The sequence below is a fragment of the Sorex araneus genome, chromosome 2 (assembly GCF_027595985.1).
Source record: "Sorex araneus isolate mSorAra2 chromosome 2, mSorAra2.pri, whole genome shotgun sequence".
Taxonomy (NCBI): domain Eukaryota; kingdom Metazoa; phylum Chordata; class Mammalia; order Eulipotyphla; family Soricidae; genus Sorex; species Sorex araneus.
The window spans coordinates 64,998,796-65,015,656 of NC_073303.1; the positions used below are offsets into that span (position 1 = coordinate 64,998,796).

Consider the following 16,861-nt stretch of genomic DNA (forward strand, 5'->3'; position numbering starts at 1 on the left):
AACTTTTAAACAATTTTACCCTTATATTCCACACCTACGTGCAATAAAATAATCCAACACCTGACTTTTACTTTTGACTTATTTTGCTTTATAGTTTCTTGATTTTCTTACATTTTAGTGTGAATGGCAATATTTTATCTTTTTAAGTAGCTGAATAGTATTTCATTATATAAATATACCAAGTCTTATTTAATAATTCATTGGCTACCAATGGGCACTTTGCTTGTTGCTACTCTTTAGCTATTACTAGCATTCAGTTATTGCTAGAATAAACATGGGGCGTGTATAACTTCGTGCTGTTTTTACATTCTTCAGATAGCTACCCTGACATAGGATTGGGACTGTTGAATCATACAGTAACTCTATCTTCTGCTCTTTGAGGAAGTTTTGCTGCATTTTCCAAAATATTTGTACTCAGTTACATTCCCACTAAGGTGCATGAGAGTTCCCTTTTCGTCAAACCCTCTCCAACACTTGCTATTAGTTTCTTCTCACGTAACCATTCTCACAGTTGCAAGATGGCTCCTCACTGTGGTCTTCGTTTGCATTTTCCCGATGATCAGTGATGAGGGGCATTTAGTTTTTAATTTGACTATCAATCATTCATGTGTCTTTATTGAAGAGCTATTCAACTTTTATGCCTATTTTTTAAAATTCAAGGTGGCTGTTACTGTTGCTAAGTTGTATGAGTTCTTTATAGGCCTTGAATATTTATCCTTTGTCAGATGTATGATATCTTCTTCCATTCAGCATGACTGCCTCTCATTCTGTTTATATTTTCTTTCACTGCACAAAGCATTTCAATTTAATGGAGTCCAAGTTCTTTATCTTTACTTTCATTTCCTTGCTCATGAACACTTCCTTGCAAGTGTACCCCAGATCTCCATTGCCAATGTCATGAACATTTCATCTGTTATCGTCTATGTTTTAGGTAAAGACATTTTAATGGCTTAAAAACACAAGTAGAGTAACTGTTTTAAGGAGTACTTACAAATATCCTGCCTTCCATGAATATGTTCTGTTCCTTTGCGAAAAGCAAGTTTTAGTGGAGAAATAGAGGCATCAGGTCTAGGAAACAGCTGTCTAAGAAAGAAATTGAGAAGAAGCTGATGCTTCCAAGGAGGAAGAAAATGAGAGGAAGAGAAAGAGAAGGAGATGGAGGGAGCTGGAGCTCCAGAAAACAGACTTTTACCAAACAACTCTATCCTCAGTACATGACCTTTGGCAAAATCCAAAAGTGTTACTTTGACCATTGCAAATAATGTTTTATCTCAAAAATTAGGAGAGTGAAAAGAATAAAGAATAATAATGAGACAGAAAACCATTCTTGGAATCTTTATTCCTGATTAAGGGAAGGATAAACTAAGGTAGGAGTCAAAGAGCAATGTGACACACCCAACTAGTTTGAGCAAAATCATGACTAACCCACATAATTCTAGAACTATATTTGAGGTGCTGATAAGATCTCCTTCATGTGAATCATTGGAGTACATACAGGAGAAAACAGGATTTCACATTCAAATAATTTTTAATAATTCATTGTTAGAGAATTTAGTTTATTCAAATATAATATTTTTTATTCCTTCCCTTAAACATAAATGCACAGGAACTGGAAAAATAGTCCTGTAGGTAAGGGGCTTTCTTGCACACAGCCAACCAGGGTTTGATCCCTGTCACCCATTATGGTCCCCTGAGTCCCACCAGGAGTAATCCCCAAGCACAGAGCCAAGAGGAAATTGTGAACACCACTGGGAGTGGCCCCCCAAAACCAAGAAAAAAAATAAACAAATCATATATATAAATATAAATGAACATTTTAAGGCCACTAAGATGATAGGATTTCTATGTAAATGAGATTTATTGTGAAGGACTGACTATGATTATAAAAAAAATGTACCATCCAGAGCTGGAGAGATAGGACAGTGTGGGGGACACGTGCCTTGCATGTGGCCAACTTAGGTTCAGTCCCTGCCACAACATGTGGTCCTTCCCCTGAGGCCAACCAGGAGTGATCCCTGAATACAGAGTCAGGAGTAAGCACTGCGCACTGGTGGGTGTCCCCTGTCCCCAAAATTATACCATCCACAAACAATGAAGTATGATAGAAAGCCTCCCATTTAGAAAATAAAGTAGAAAATATTTAAATATATGTAACAGAAAAATATATAAGTAGAGTCTTGTGGTGAGCTGGAATGATAGTATAGTGGGTAGGGTGTTTGCCTTTCATGCGGCCGACCCAGGTTCAATTCCTCCGTCGCTCTCGGAGAGCCCAGCAAGCTACCGAGAGTATCCCGCCTGCACGGCAGAGCCTGGCAAGCTACCCGTGGCATATTCGATATGCCAAAAAAGTAACAAGTCTCACAATTGAGACATTACTGGTGTCCACTCGAGCAAATCGATGAACAACAGGACAACAGTGCTACAATGCTACAGAGTCTTGTGGAATTATGTTTTAAGTTGATGTGGGAGAGCTGGGGGAGGAACAGAACCTGAAAACATGGGATGATGAAACAAAATTCATTTGGCACATATGAGACAGATGAAATTCCACTGCCAGGAAGGAGCTGAAAAGAATGTTAGAGTTGTTTTAAATGGCTTCATGCCAATGCATCATTCACTTAGCAAGAGATAACACTTGAGGTAGAGAGAAATGAAAGAAATGGGTCCTTTGGATATACAACCAAAGCTGATCAGAACATAAATGTGTAATGAGAGAGAGAGAGGGAGATGAATCTATATTTTCTGTTGATTGACAAATTACTATTTTGCATAAGAAAAAAACTTTTATTTTAAAGACCTTGCTCTTAAGTTGCTTAGCAGACATCAAAAATAACTTCAGACAAATTCACGTTATTTTATTTGCACTTGTGTTTGAGTTAAAATATTTAAAAGGGCTTGTTTTCTCGTGCCCAGGTTCTCCCCAGAACACATATTTTTCTTGCTTTTTCTGTCTTTTTACTTGCACTTCAAGCCCATGTTCTCTCTTGAACACATGTTCCTCTCTTTCTCTCCCCTCACATCCTTCTAAGTAAGTTTTAGCAAAAAAAGAAAAACAAAACACTAAAAAGAGCAAACTCACTTTTTCTGAATAACCACGATAGCCAAAGTGACTTGAGCTAAGTGACAAAAACTCAAATCGCTATTGCAAAAACGAAAATAAGAATCTTCCCTCCTGTAAAATGACTCCTAAATTTTTAACTTCAGGGTTTTTTTAAGGTGCTGACTATCAATATATAAAAGCTACTTCATGTGGCAAAATTGTCATTTATGGTTAAATCAGGTTTACTACCAGATATATATTTAATATGTATTCTATATTCTGCATTGTAATTAAATAGAGTTCCAAATAAATAGCTGACTATTGGTATACTCTCTGCAGATGCATAGCACTTGAGATAAAGTTTTTCATAATTTCACTAAATGCTCTCTTTAATATCATAAATTATCAGATTAGGTCTGAAATGAAATTTTTGTGCATTGCAGCTTTAAATAACTATTTCCTTTGATTTCAGTATTTTTATTTTTGGAGGACAGAATGTAAAATTAGGTACAAAAGTGGCTGGAAAGCTAATTAGCTACTCGCTATTATTTATATATCTGAGCACAAAAAGAATTTCTTTGAACCTGAAAACAAATGTGATTCCCAGATATTTCCATTTTCAGCCCTTGTAAAAGCTCCAGATTTCTAGCACTGGCCAACTCAAAAATGAGCCAAACTCAAATCAGGTATGTCTGAAACGAAAAGTTAATTCTCCTCTGTAAACTGCATCCCCCTGAACATTCTCAGCTCAGCAAATTATCACAACCATATTCAAGGTGGCTCAATACACAATCTCAGAGATGTTTCTAGATTCCTCTTTTTTTCTAGAGCCTTCAATCTTGACATTCTTTTCATTGGCAAGTCCCCCTGATTTTTACCTCCAAATCGTACCCTGAGCCTAGCTAGCTCTTTCTCTCTACCACCCTCATGGTCCAAATCATTGCTCATCTGAGCCGCTTCAATAACCTCTCATTTGTCAACTTCTTCATTTTTCGCTTGAACTCTTGTCCACAGAGGGAAATAAAGAAAAATTATACTTGCCCCATAGCATTGCTTTTCTTGCCTGGATGATTCATAAGCGACTTAATTTTACTTAAATACCTTTGTTTGCATCACACAATGAATCACTTTCATCTTAGAGGAAAGTTTGGGTGTAACCAATATGTAACCGTATTGAAACATGGGGTTATATTATGCTTTGTCAGCTAATCAAAGGATTAGAAAACATAGACTGTAAGTAATTATTATAACTATAAGGTAAAGAATTTTCCAAAGTAAAAAAAACAAGTCAATGAATGTGTTTTTGTGCATGTTTTACCAAGGGCTGAAAATAGATGTTCTTTTTGTTTTATTTGATTTTCGGGCCACACCAGTGATGCTCAGTGCTTACTCTGGATTCTGTGCTCAGGGATCACTCAACGGGGGTGGGGTAGAGCATACTGGGTGGTGGGACTCCAACTCAGGGGGTTACATGCAAAGCCACTGCCCTATCCATCTATGCAAACTCTCTGGCTTCAAACATACTCTTTTATTAATAGACGTGATAGAAAGATTGTCTCTTTATTTCCTTTCCCCCAGGAGAAACTTCACTACTATCTCCTCTATGCAAAGTGGACTTAGTATACAGTTGTGTCTGAGCCAAAAAATGTGCACAGTTGTGTCTAAAGCAAATATTATTTTCTCTCCATTTCACTGTTATTTTAGGAAATGCCACAGATACTGCAGAAAAGGTGTTAATTTGGCATGAAACAAACCTGAGTTTAAACTCCTCTAAACCGTTTTCTACAGGACAATTTATTTGAATTTCTCTGTGTACAGTTTCCTCATTTCTTAAATGGGCCAAACAATGCTAAACAATCGTTGATTTAAGGTTTACATTGGTTTGAAATGACATGTTTATCTCCCATATTAATCAAAATCTCCTAATTGAGGGAGTGAAATAATTACAACTATGAGATACTTCATTGACACAGATTTATTTGGGAGTCAAGGGAATTGTCCTCTACACCTTTCCGATCCCCGCCCCCTCATCGGAAAATGCTGAGTCAGAATGTGGCTTACCTCTGCTGCGTACCTGACTCCATCAACCACATGTTCTGAGCCGTGATCATCAGCAGATCCCCAGTGAAGATGAAACTGCCGTAACCTGTAGCTTCCGGTGAGGGGACCCCCACGCAGAACTAAAGGTCAATACATTTTCAATTGTTAGCAAGAAAAAAAGATTGGTGAGCTCCCATTCACATATCCCAGAACTATTCAACACGTCCCTGTTCTCCAAAGGATTTTTTTCCCCCAAATATTTTACTTTGCTGACAGAATACACAGAATATTTTGCTTTGGGGGAATATTTTCCCCCAAATATTTTACTTTGCTGACAGAATACAAGTATGTGAGGAAGGAATGGAAACAAACAACATAGATTTATATGGAACACCTAGAAAATCACAATGACTTTAATACTGGTTACAACAGAGAAGAATCCAACACCTAAAGCTGGATTAGCAAAGCTCCCCTGTGACTAATGCAACCAAGAATGCATTACTCTTTACATATTCAGGCTCCACACCTGCATGTTTCAAATACTGGTTTAAAAAGCAGGAAAAAGTCAGGAGGCAGTTTGGGTTGTTGTTGTTCTATTCTGTTTGGTTTAGGGGCTACACCAGGGGGTGTTCAAGGTCTACTCCTGGCTCTGTGCTCCTGGATCACTCCTGGCAGGCTCAGGAGACCCTATGGGGTGCTGGGGACCAAACCTGAGTTGTCCACGAGCAAGACAAGCACCCTATATGCTCTACTATCCTTACAGCCCCCCAAATTAAGAGTTCTTAAAGGTAAGTAATTGCCCTGTTTACCATAGAATTTCAGGTTCTCAGACTCAGGGTGTGATATGCCGAGGTATGTCCTGGACTTGGTAGAGCAGTTTGTGGTTAGAGAACAGGTAAGCCTTGGCGAGCAGAATACCTGAGCTCAGACCCTTCGCTCACTCTAATGTGTCCTAATCTCTTTCACTTCAGAGGATCAGCTTTTCTGTCCATAACCTTAATAATACAGGAATTCTATCCTCTAATGCTGCAGTAAGGACAGGAAAATTTGAACACAAAGCATTGATCACTGCCACCCCCCACCACACACACACACAGCGTGTTAGACAAGTTACCTAGGATTCAAATTTTATTGTTGACATTATTACTCACAAAAATTGGCAAAATATCTCTTTTGTACTAGAAATCTGTCTCTTGGGGAAGCATAAAATGCAGAGCAAAATTGACTCTAACAGTATTTTAAATCGCAAAACATCAATTAAGAAAAGTAAAAGGTACCATAAATTTTCTTTCTTTCCAGGGATTATATAGGCATGTACAGGAAGTAAAAGATATTAAGAGGTAACACATGCACTTTTCTACAAACAGGGGAGAAAAGGCTGAGCTTGGGGGAATATTGTGTATTTCTTCTTGAGCTAAACAATCAAGAGGGGAATGAATGCTCTATAGTGGCCTGTACAACTGAAACTTTTTCTCCCTTACTCAGTTTGATTCAGTTCAAGTTCACCATCACCGATTATGAATTGATGTAGTTGTTAGAATCAGCAGACTTGGGAATCATCCCAGCTCAACTCTAAATTAGGTGATCTTTGAAAACTCACTTAAAGCCTCTCTAGCCTTTGGCTCTCTTGCCTGTGTTTGTACGTGTGAGTCAATCCAGTTTATAATTAGGAGACTTGACTGGATGCCCCTTTACCTCTATAATTCTTAAAACTGTCAGGAGAAGAAATTTATGAGCCTAGATATTGGAATATTTTTGGAAGGTTGAATGGTTGGGCTTCTTTTGGATTCATTTTGAAACATATTGTTTTGGTTTTGTTTTTCAATAAGGATAGCTATGTTCAAAGTCCTCTGAAAATTTAAAGGGAAGAGAGAACCACTTCCATTAGACTCTAGGGTTCAGTCTTCCACTATGCTGTTACAAACAAAATCATTTCACTTGTTCTTCTCTCACTGGACAATGAACATTAGGGCAGAGACTCTGACTGGTTCTCTGAGAGCTCCTGTCCCCTAGCACATGACCCCCAGAACATGCAGAATTAATATTTGATGAATCAATGAATAAATATAATATTTGACTAAATATTGTTATTATTATTATTTTGCTTTTGGGGTCACACCCAGAGATGCTCAGGAGTTACTCTTGGTTCTGAACTCAAGAATTAGTCCTGAGTGTGCTCAGGGGACCATATGGGATGCAGGGGATTGAACCCAGGTTAGCCGTGTGCAAGGCAAACACCCTTCTCTTTGGACCATTGCTCCAGCCCTTTGGCTAAACTTTAAACAGTTTGAAAGGAGATTCACAGATAAATGAATTTAAATGCTCCTTTCCTTAACTGACTCCATATAGTATTGGCATTCCACATAAGAAGAAATCAACAACTGTGTTATTATCCATTTGTTGTTGTTACAGAATCAGACTTGTGCTGAGCCCTGAAGCTATTACTTCAGAGGTAAAAAGCACTGTAGAAAGCTTGGTCTGGGGAGGAGATACAAACAAACTGGTTCAGAATAGAGGGATACCCTAGAATATATATTGTTAGGACAGCAACTGGGAACAGGAGTCATCTCTGGGAATGCACTCTGAATTCAGGCTTGAAAGTCAAACTAACACAGCTCTGGTTAGTCCCCAGTCAAAAAAAGAAATGCATGCTCTTGTATACTTGGACAATCTGGGAGTGTTTCTATTAAAATACCCAGTCTGGGGTATCAATCAGCAATTGCCTACTTGAAAAGATCATCCAGTAGATCAATGATTCTCAGATAAACAGAAATATCAAGATTAGTTTATCATTGACTTTGAGACAGTCCAAATAGCTAAATGTTACATGAAGTGAATAGTGGTGACACAATTCATCTTCAGTGAGAACCGTTTAGTGTTTCCAAGCGTTAAACCTTTTCCAAAAGTGATGAGAGTGAGAAGGACAGAGAGAGAGAGAGAAAGAGAGAGAGAGAGAGGAGGAGGAGGAGAAACAAAGAAGAAATACTGTTAGCACTGTGTGTTTAGAAAATAAAAATCATCTCTCCAAAATCACAATTGGAATATAAATATATTTCCCATTTATTCTTTCATTAAAACCTTTTACTAAAATCAATTATAAATTATTGACCCATGTAAGAGGTCTCCAGAGATTAAGGAATTAAAATAAATGTCATGAAACTTTGGGAAAATATTAATATCTGAGTGGGGTCTTTGCCATTTATTATATATTGAGAAGACCAACAATGTGATGAAATTAGAAATGAACATGGTCAGTACTGAATCTGGCTTCCAAACTTTGTTCATCGGTGCTGGGAACATGATTCAATGGTAAAGAGCATGCCTTCGCCAATGAGGGTTGGATTTGATCAGCAAAAATTAAAATAAATAAAAACTAAAGCCTGAATGAGCAGAAACAAACACAAAATTATGCACTCATTTTCACACCACCTTAGCCTTCATAAGTTGTCTCTCTTTATGAGTCTCTCCCTCCCTCTCTCTCTCTCTCTCTCTCTCTCTCTCTGTCTTTCTCTCTCTCTCTCTCCCTCTCTCACACACTTTTGCTCTCTCTCTCTCTCTCTCTCTCTCTAGCTGGGTGTCTCTCTCTATCCTCTATCTCTCTCTCTCTCCTACCCCTTGCTTATTTCCTAAGTAAGCCAAATTTCCTTCAAAAATAAACAAAACAGATGTTTGTTAATCCTTCTCTCTTTTTTTTTCTGAAACGGTCCAGTTGTGAACTGAAAAGAATAAGTTATAAGCAAAGTAGCAACAAAATCAGGAAAAAAAATTATTTAAAATCCAATACACTTGTCTGTTTGTGCATTACTGCTAGCTCACTAGACTACAAAGTGCATAAGGCAGATTCGACCATGTTTTCCCACATCCTCGGGGGCCTGGACAGTGTTTGAATTGATAAATGCTACAAATACAGAAGAAAAGACTTCAGCAGTAAAGGACTCCTCCACAAACGTCAGTTTCTATGGAGGTTACTGAAGCAACCTGGGAATTGATGGTTTGGCGTTGTTTTGTTTTGGAGACACACCCAGCAGTGCTCAGGGGTACTCTGTCTCTGTGCTCAGGGATTGCTCCTGCAGTACTGGGGATCAAACTCAGGGAGGCAGGTGCACGTAAGCTCCCTACGTGCTACCTCTCCAGCTCTAAGAATTAATATTTTTTCAAGTGAACAAGTTTAATTCTGAAAGTATCAAGAAAAAAGTCATTAAAAACAATTCCATTCATCATTCTTCACCAATATAATCAACAAAAAAAAAAACTAAATATATTCAATGGGTAGAAATATTCAGCTAATCCAATTGTATCTTGAAATAAATTTAGAAAACTGATAACATTTTTACAAAATTTTATTGATTAAGGGACTGTGAATCATAATATTGTTAGTAATGAGAACTGATATTCTTAAGAGAGTTTTCTTGCGGCTGGAGAGGACAGGGTTTTCCTAGCATCTGACCTGCTTCAATTTCTGGCACCATATATCCCCGGCCCAGCCCCTCAGGGTGACACCAAGGGGGCCGACAGGTGTTCCCAGCACTACAGGGTTCAAGCAGCACAGCAGCGTCTTTGGGCTCTTGCTCTGAACCACTGACAGGCTGGCTGAGAATCAGCAGTGGAGCCTGAGAGAGAGAGAAAGGGAAGGAAGGAAGGAAGGAAGGAAGGAAGGAAGGAAGGAAGGAAGGAAGGAAGGAAGGAAGGAAGGAAGGAAGGAAGGAAGGAAGGAAGGAAGGAAGGAAGGAAGGAAGGAAGGAAGGAAGGAAGGAAGGGAGGGAGGGAGGGAGGGAAGAAGGAAGGAAGGGAGGAAGGAAGGAAGGAAGGAAGGAAGGAAGGAAGGAAGGAAGGAAGGAAGGAAGGAAGGAAGGAAGGAAGGAAGGAAGGAAGGAAGGAAGGAAGGGAGGGAGGGAGGGAGGGAGGGAGGGAGGGAGGGAGGGAAGGAAGGAAGGAAGGAAGGAAGGAAGGAAGGGAGGGAGGGAGGGAGGGAGGGAGGGAGGGAGGGAGGGAGGGAGGGAAGGAAGGAAGGGAGGGAGGGAGGGAGGAAGGAAGGAAGGGAGGGAGGGAGGGAGGGAGGAAAGGGAGGAAAGAGAGAAAGAGAGAGAGAGAAAGAGAGAGAAAGAGAGAAAGAAAGGAAGAAAGAAAGAAAGAAAGAAAGAAAGAAAGAAAGAAAGAAAGAAAGAAAGAAAGAAAGAAAGAAAGAAAGAAAGAAAAAGAAAGAGAAAGAGAGAAAGAGAAAGGAAAAGAAAGAAATAGAGAAAGAGAAAGGAAAAGAAAGAAATAGAGAAAGAAAAAGGAAAAGAAAGAAATAGAGAAAGAAAGAGAAAGAAAAAGAAAGAGAAATAGAGAAAGAAAGAGAGAGAAAAAAGAAAGAAAGAAAGAAAGAAAGAAAGAAAGAAAGAAAGAAAGAAAGAAAGAGAGAGAGAAAGAAAGAGAAAGGAAAATAAGGAGAAATAGAGAAAGAGAAAGGAAAAGAAAGAAATACAGAAAGGAAAAGAAAGAAATAGAGAAAGGAAAAGAAAGAAATAGAGAAAGAAAGAGAGAGAAGGAAGAAAGAAAGAAAGAAAGAAAGAAAGAAAGAAAGAGAGAGAGAGAGAGAGAAAGAAAGAAAGAAAGAAAGAAAGAAAGAAAGAAAGAAAGAAAGAAAGAAAGAAAGAAAGAAAGAAAGAAAGAAAGAAAGAAAGAAAGAAAGAAAGAAAGAGAGAGAGAGAGAGAGAAAGAAGGAAGGAAGGAAGGAAGGAAGGAAGGAAAGAAAGAAAGAAAGAAAGAAAGAAAGAAAGAAAGAAAGAAAGAAAGAAAGAAAGAAAGAAAGAAAGAAAGAAAGAAAGAAAGAAAGAAAGAAAGAAAGAAAGATTAGTGAAATGAATCAAATCCAGTTTAATCATTGCACTGTCAGTGGGTTTTTGAAGCAAAGTCATGTTAACAGCACATCTGTGTTTTGCTTAGTATCTAGGAAAAGCAAAACCACGGCGCACCAATCTGCCAGGATTATTTATACCCTGAGGACGGCAGAAGGCAGAGATGATCCAGTCACTGGGCGTGAATTCTTACTGAGTGGGAAGCCTCCGCTCAGGCTGGTTTCTTTGGCTCCCCTACTCTTGCTTCTTTTCTTGTTACTCCTCCATTCAACCATTCTTAAGGGCTCACTATAGGCAAGCAACTGTGTTATTACATGTTGGTATTATAACCTATACGTTATATATGTTATGGTACTTCATCATACGTGATGTTCAGGACTTACTCCTGGTTTGCACTTGTATGTAGCAGTCCTGGTTTGCACTGCTACATACAAGCAAGACCAACCCTAGCCTCAAGGAACTTGCAGTCCAATGCAAGATACATAACCACAATCAAGTTTTATACATGAAATAACCGTAAACTGCCAGTTCCGTGTCCTAGTCTTGTTTGGGGGGGAAATCAAAGAACTGAGTTATTCTCTTACCTCCCCCCTCTCTATTATTGTCATTTTTTTAATATTTAATTTAAAATGTCGTGAATTTGGATTATTTAGGTGGTCATTAAAAACTAGGTAACAGTAGAATTATATAGAATGAGATCCTCTAGAATTAGACAGAATTTGATTAAGTAGAATTAGATAATGAGATAACCAGATAACCTTGTCCTGCACAACCATCCTGGGTTTGATCCCCAGCATGGCCTGTGGTCCCCAGAGCACCACCAGGAGTGATCCCTATGCACAAAGTCTGAACAAAGCTCTGTGTACCACCAGGTACAACCCCAAATAAAAAGAATTATATTAAAATTAAATGAATAATTATAACACTGAATAATCCTTCAATATTTATGTGCCAAATAGTGAGGAATAAGTAATAACTATCTTGCCACAAATGTATTTAATGTATATTCATTGAGTACTACTGAGTCCCTTCACCAGGCTAGGTAGATGAGTAGGACACAGCTGTTCCCACAGGAAGGCCTCCTTGGGGTGGAGAAAACCTAGGAGCAGCTGGCCTGTGCTGTGGGACCTTCCAGGAGAAAACAAGCTTGGGATATTATGAAGGGAGCAGCCAGTGGGGTCAGGTTCCCGGGTGAGACCCAGTAACTGAAGCAAGAACCCCTGTCAGCCATCAACAGGTCACGTGTCCTCTCCTATTGGCCAAGAATTCTTCCAGAAGAATTCAACAGTCATCTGCTTCCTCTCTCAAGGACTATTAAGGAGACTTCGAACAATAAGACAAGAAGTAGGGCTCACAGAGCTAAGTGTAGCCCCCAAAGCCCTAAATCAATCAATCAGTCAATCAATTAATAACTAATCAAATCAGGCAGGGTAGTTTCATATCTGTTAATCATGAAGTTGGCAGCTGCACAGGCAAAATAATCTCAGTTTAACTCCGCGGTTTATGGAAAGGCTGAATTCTGAACTGGTTTGGGTCAACAATGCATCTTTACAAACTCAGAGGAATTCGCCTCAGAAAGTACTCTTGTGCTTTTTATAGCTGACCAAAGAGAAGTCGGCGACAACTTATTTTAAGCCAGAGTAGTTTCTAGTATTTTAATTGATTTAATCCCCCAAATCACCATAAGACATTCTCTTTCTTTATCTTGAGGAAAAAGAATGAGAATCTTGGCCCATATTTATGCAGCTTCTGTCTCTGAGGGGTATAAAGTACTTTATGGGCATTTTTAATTATCCCTGGTAATTTCATTGTGATCTAGATAGGAACAAGACCTTCATTTATGGGGAAGGACACATACTCCTCACGGTGTCAGAACCGGAAATGGATGAAACTGATTCTCCTGAGTACCCCCAAGGTAGAAAGAAAATGAGAACAAGAGAAGAGAGAGTGACATGGACAGGAAGAGAGAAGAAGCAAAAGTGAGAGAGAAAGGAGAAATCTGAATTATTAACCATGAAAATTAGAAAGGAATTGTTTATGACTACTGAAAACAAATTGTAAGCTTTTTACTAAAGTAAAATATGATCTTTTTTTCTAAATATAGGAAAGAGTAACCGTTATTTCATCTCTGAGGTATTAAAAACAGAACCAGAAGCCTATTATGGATGGTATAAGCTATGTACTATGTATCAATACAAAATGTATAAAAGCAAAATAAGCTGAAAATACCAGGTTTCATTGTGTTACACATCCTTTATAATGTTCTGGTGACATGATGCCACTTTTATTTTGGATTTGACAAATATATGAAATAAATTGTTTTTCCAGGGACTCCTCAGCAGTGGCTGGTTAGGCAGTGTGATTCTGTGAGGCTGTGCTGGGTTAAGGGAACCATCTCTGTCCGGCCAGGGAGGGACCCAGACACACGTTAGGCATGTGCATTTCCACGTGAGAAAGAACTGTAAGCTTATCATTTTTGCTAACAAAAGAACATTTCATAAATATGGGATGTTAAAGAAATATTTTATAAATATAGAATTTTACTAAACTGAGTCTGGTGAAATGAATAAATACTTTCAATTAAGTGTTTTAATGGTAACTGTATTTTTCACTCATAGAGCAAATAAGGCATCTTCCTACTAATATGCTAAAAATTAAAAACTTGGTAATGCCTTAAAAATTGTTCCAAAATAGATTCTTTTAATCTGTTCTCTCATCTTACTTTTAAATTTGAGGCTGTCTATTCCTTTGGAAGTAGACAGGCCTGAAGAAGGATTAATATTCAATTTACAGAAATGCTCTGCTTTCTTCAAGTAATCAGCCAACAAAGTTTTATGTTTGATTGAGTGTGTATTTATAGTGTGAAAGATACCAGCCCATGAACTTACCAAACAACACTTTTATTTCAAATTCTAACAAAGTACTCACAAAGAATATTCCGTGCATGTGTGCTTTAAATATCAAAGACAAGAAAGTATTATTCATCATCCAAGCCCCTCCATCCACAGTAAATAAATAAGTAACCTGATTTGTCCTCCGTATCATCGAAGTCAACGTTGAAGGAATGGCCGCTGTTACTGATGATCTTAGCTGAGCTGGCGTCGTATTTTATACTAAGAGGTCGAAGAGAAGAATCATATTTCACTTCTTTGGTCTTAATCTCAATTGGAGATTGTTGATCCCCATCAGCAATAGGGAAAAATTGATTCCAATGAATAGGACCTTAAATATACAGATGAAAATTGACTAGATAAGTTGTTTCATTGAACAAATAGTTGTCGAGCATAGATACAAGGTGACTGAGATCAAAGGAAAAGCAGAGGTGAATAAAACAAAAATATTCATTCTGAAAACCTTGTAGAACTGTTCATTTGTTTTTAATACGGGCATGGGACCCCTTGCCTTGCTCTGATTCACTTTCAGAATGATAGTAACTCTTGTACACTAAAGAGCATATAAGTTTTACTTTCCAAAGTAAAGTGCTTTTCAAAGGTACCCTTGTACCAAACTAAAACACAACAGCACAATTCATCCCTGTAAACAATGAGATTCATTCTCAGATCCAAGAATGAGCTGAGTTAGCTCCGAAGGTCAGCAAGATTGTAATCTGGAAGAGTCGGTACTGCTGGAGAAAGAGAGGAGCAGAAAAAAGGATGTAATTCTTCAAGATGATACCCTCCTTCCTTCTTTTGCCACTCACTGGGATCTTTAGGTGTCATCCAGACCGCAACTCAATCACTTGTGAGGTGAATCAGGCAAACTTAAGAAACACAAAGGGGTGGGGGTTTTTTGCACAGAACAATTCAAATCAAGTGGCTACACTTTGTCATAAACTATAAAAACATAGATTACCACAATAAAGTCAGAAAGCAATTTCTCTCTACATTCCACTAGACTGGTCTCTGGGGATTTTACCAATGTTACATTTGAAGTCCAAAAAGAGAACTACTAATTACCCTGGTAATCTATTCAATAAATCAAAATTCCATCAAGTTCCCAAATCAGAACCATGTTTGGCAACCTGATGTGACCCAAGCGAGACACTGCCCTTGTAAAGTCTTGTTTCTGGGAAGACTTGATTCAAGTCCTGTCTCTCAAAATCAACAACAAGGTTGCAACTGCAAGTAAGCTCCAAGCAGTTCCGCAGAGGTGACTCACTTTATAGGTTAGAGGCACTTATTATCTCTCTGATTATGCCTGCAATTTACAAGGCTACCCCAAGGTAAGTAGAGCATGGGACCACTGACACTTTTTTCTACTTCATGAATCAACTGACTTGATTTCTCTAAATTCATGCATGTACACTTGAAAATGACACAACATAACAGCTAAACATTTGTCACTGGCAACTTTTGAAAGATTTCAAGAAATGCAAAAATACCACAATTATCAGTTGCTCCATCTCTGAATCTAATGCTACTCATCACTTCATTTTTGCAATAGACAAAAATTAATTTCTTTTGTAATTGTTTCAGGCACAAAAAATTACAGCCTCAGCATATAACCACACGCAGCTTAAGAGTTTTTCTCTCATGGTGCCAGAGAGATGGTTGCAAAGGCTAGAGAACATGCTTTGCATGCAGGAGATCATGGTGCAATGCACCATACCTCTCCCCGAGCACTGCCAAGAGTCAACCCTGAGCACCAACCCAGGAGTATCTCCGGAGCACTGTTGGGTCTGATGTCAAAACACAAAGTTTTTTCAAAGTGTTTGCTCATGAATCTGATAATGAAGACAAGCGACTTGATACCAAATCCCTTGGTTTTACCTTCTTATGGAAAAGGTATACACAGCATTCTCTTTTGATGACAATTTTTGCCTTTCAAGTGTTTTTTGCATAGAATTTCTTCCCTTTTCCATATGAAACATGTCTTCTATTTTGCTGTTTCTGAGTCTGAGGTAATCTGATGAGAATTAGATTTGAAATACGTGGCCTCTGTGTCACAACATGTTGTTGACTTGTTTCCAATCTGGAAAGTGTTTCTTTCTACCAATTCCTTTGCTCTCTCATCCCTCCACTTTTTCAGCCAGAGCTATTTATAGAAGGGCACACAAGCCAAAGTAAAATAAAACTTTTCCATGCTACATCAAGTGCTCTATATTATCTCTTGGTCACTCTAATCAGCCCATTGCCCTTGCCTCTGAAACAGGTTTTCTTTTCTTTGATTTTCCAAAACAGCCAACTTTAAGCCCAGAGAGACATAGTTCTTAAGTAGAAGTATATGATTCTTGATACAAGGTGTTTCCCACTTATCCCGAATTTTTTTAATATCAATAATGACATGGAGCTGACCCATGCCCTAAACTATATCAATAATTTATCAAGAATTTGTTGGAGTAGTGAAGTGTTTGTGAAGTTGCTCTCTTTCCAACACCTTACTTCTCTCTTTTTTGAAATTTAATTTAATTTATTTATTTTTTATTTTGAGGCCACACCTGGTGGTGCTCAGGACATATTTCTGGCTCTGAATTCAAGAATCACTCCTGGCAGTGCTGGGGGACCCTATGGGCTGTGGGGGGCAAAGCAAGCATGCTACCTGCTCTTCTCTCCCCAGATCCTCACTTCTTGGTGTTCCATTTTTGCATTGCTACTATTCCCAACTTAAATTTCCTTGTCTCTCTTCATTCATTGTTTTTATCAATGTCTAAACAAAAAAGGCAGCTAAACTGACTAGCACTGCCCTAGCAGGACACAACACATTACCAATAGAGTTTTCCCAAGTTGAACTACTAAAAGGTGTGGTCCTAAGAAAACAATTGCATTTGAAATAAGGAACTGGCCCTGCAACTCTCTTATTGCAGAAATACACAATTATTTCTTGCTAATGGCTTTTCTAAGACGTTTTATTCAGCTATTTTTTGGGGGGAAAGGGGGCGCCATGCCTGTCAGTTCTCAGGGCTTACTCCAGGCTCTGTGCTCAAGGATCACTCCTGTTGGGC

At 38.5% G+C, this 16,861-nt stretch overlaps 1 protein-coding gene across 1 annotated transcript in view; it reads right to left on the reverse strand.

Annotated features, from left to right (window-relative positions):
- Positions 1 to 16,861, reverse strand: part of LOC101559375 (carbonic anhydrase 13) — a 33,358-nt gene that overhangs the window by 14,659 nt on the left and 1,838 nt on the right. The window contains exons 2-3 of the mRNA XM_055127593.1: positions 13,945 to 14,142; positions 5,102 to 5,220 (exon numbers count right to left, since the gene is read on the reverse strand). Of these exons, the coding sequence (XP_054983568.1) occupies positions 5,102 to 5,220; positions 13,945 to 14,142 (317 nt within the window). The remainder of the gene's footprint in view (positions 1 to 5,101; positions 5,221 to 13,944; positions 14,143 to 16,861) is intronic.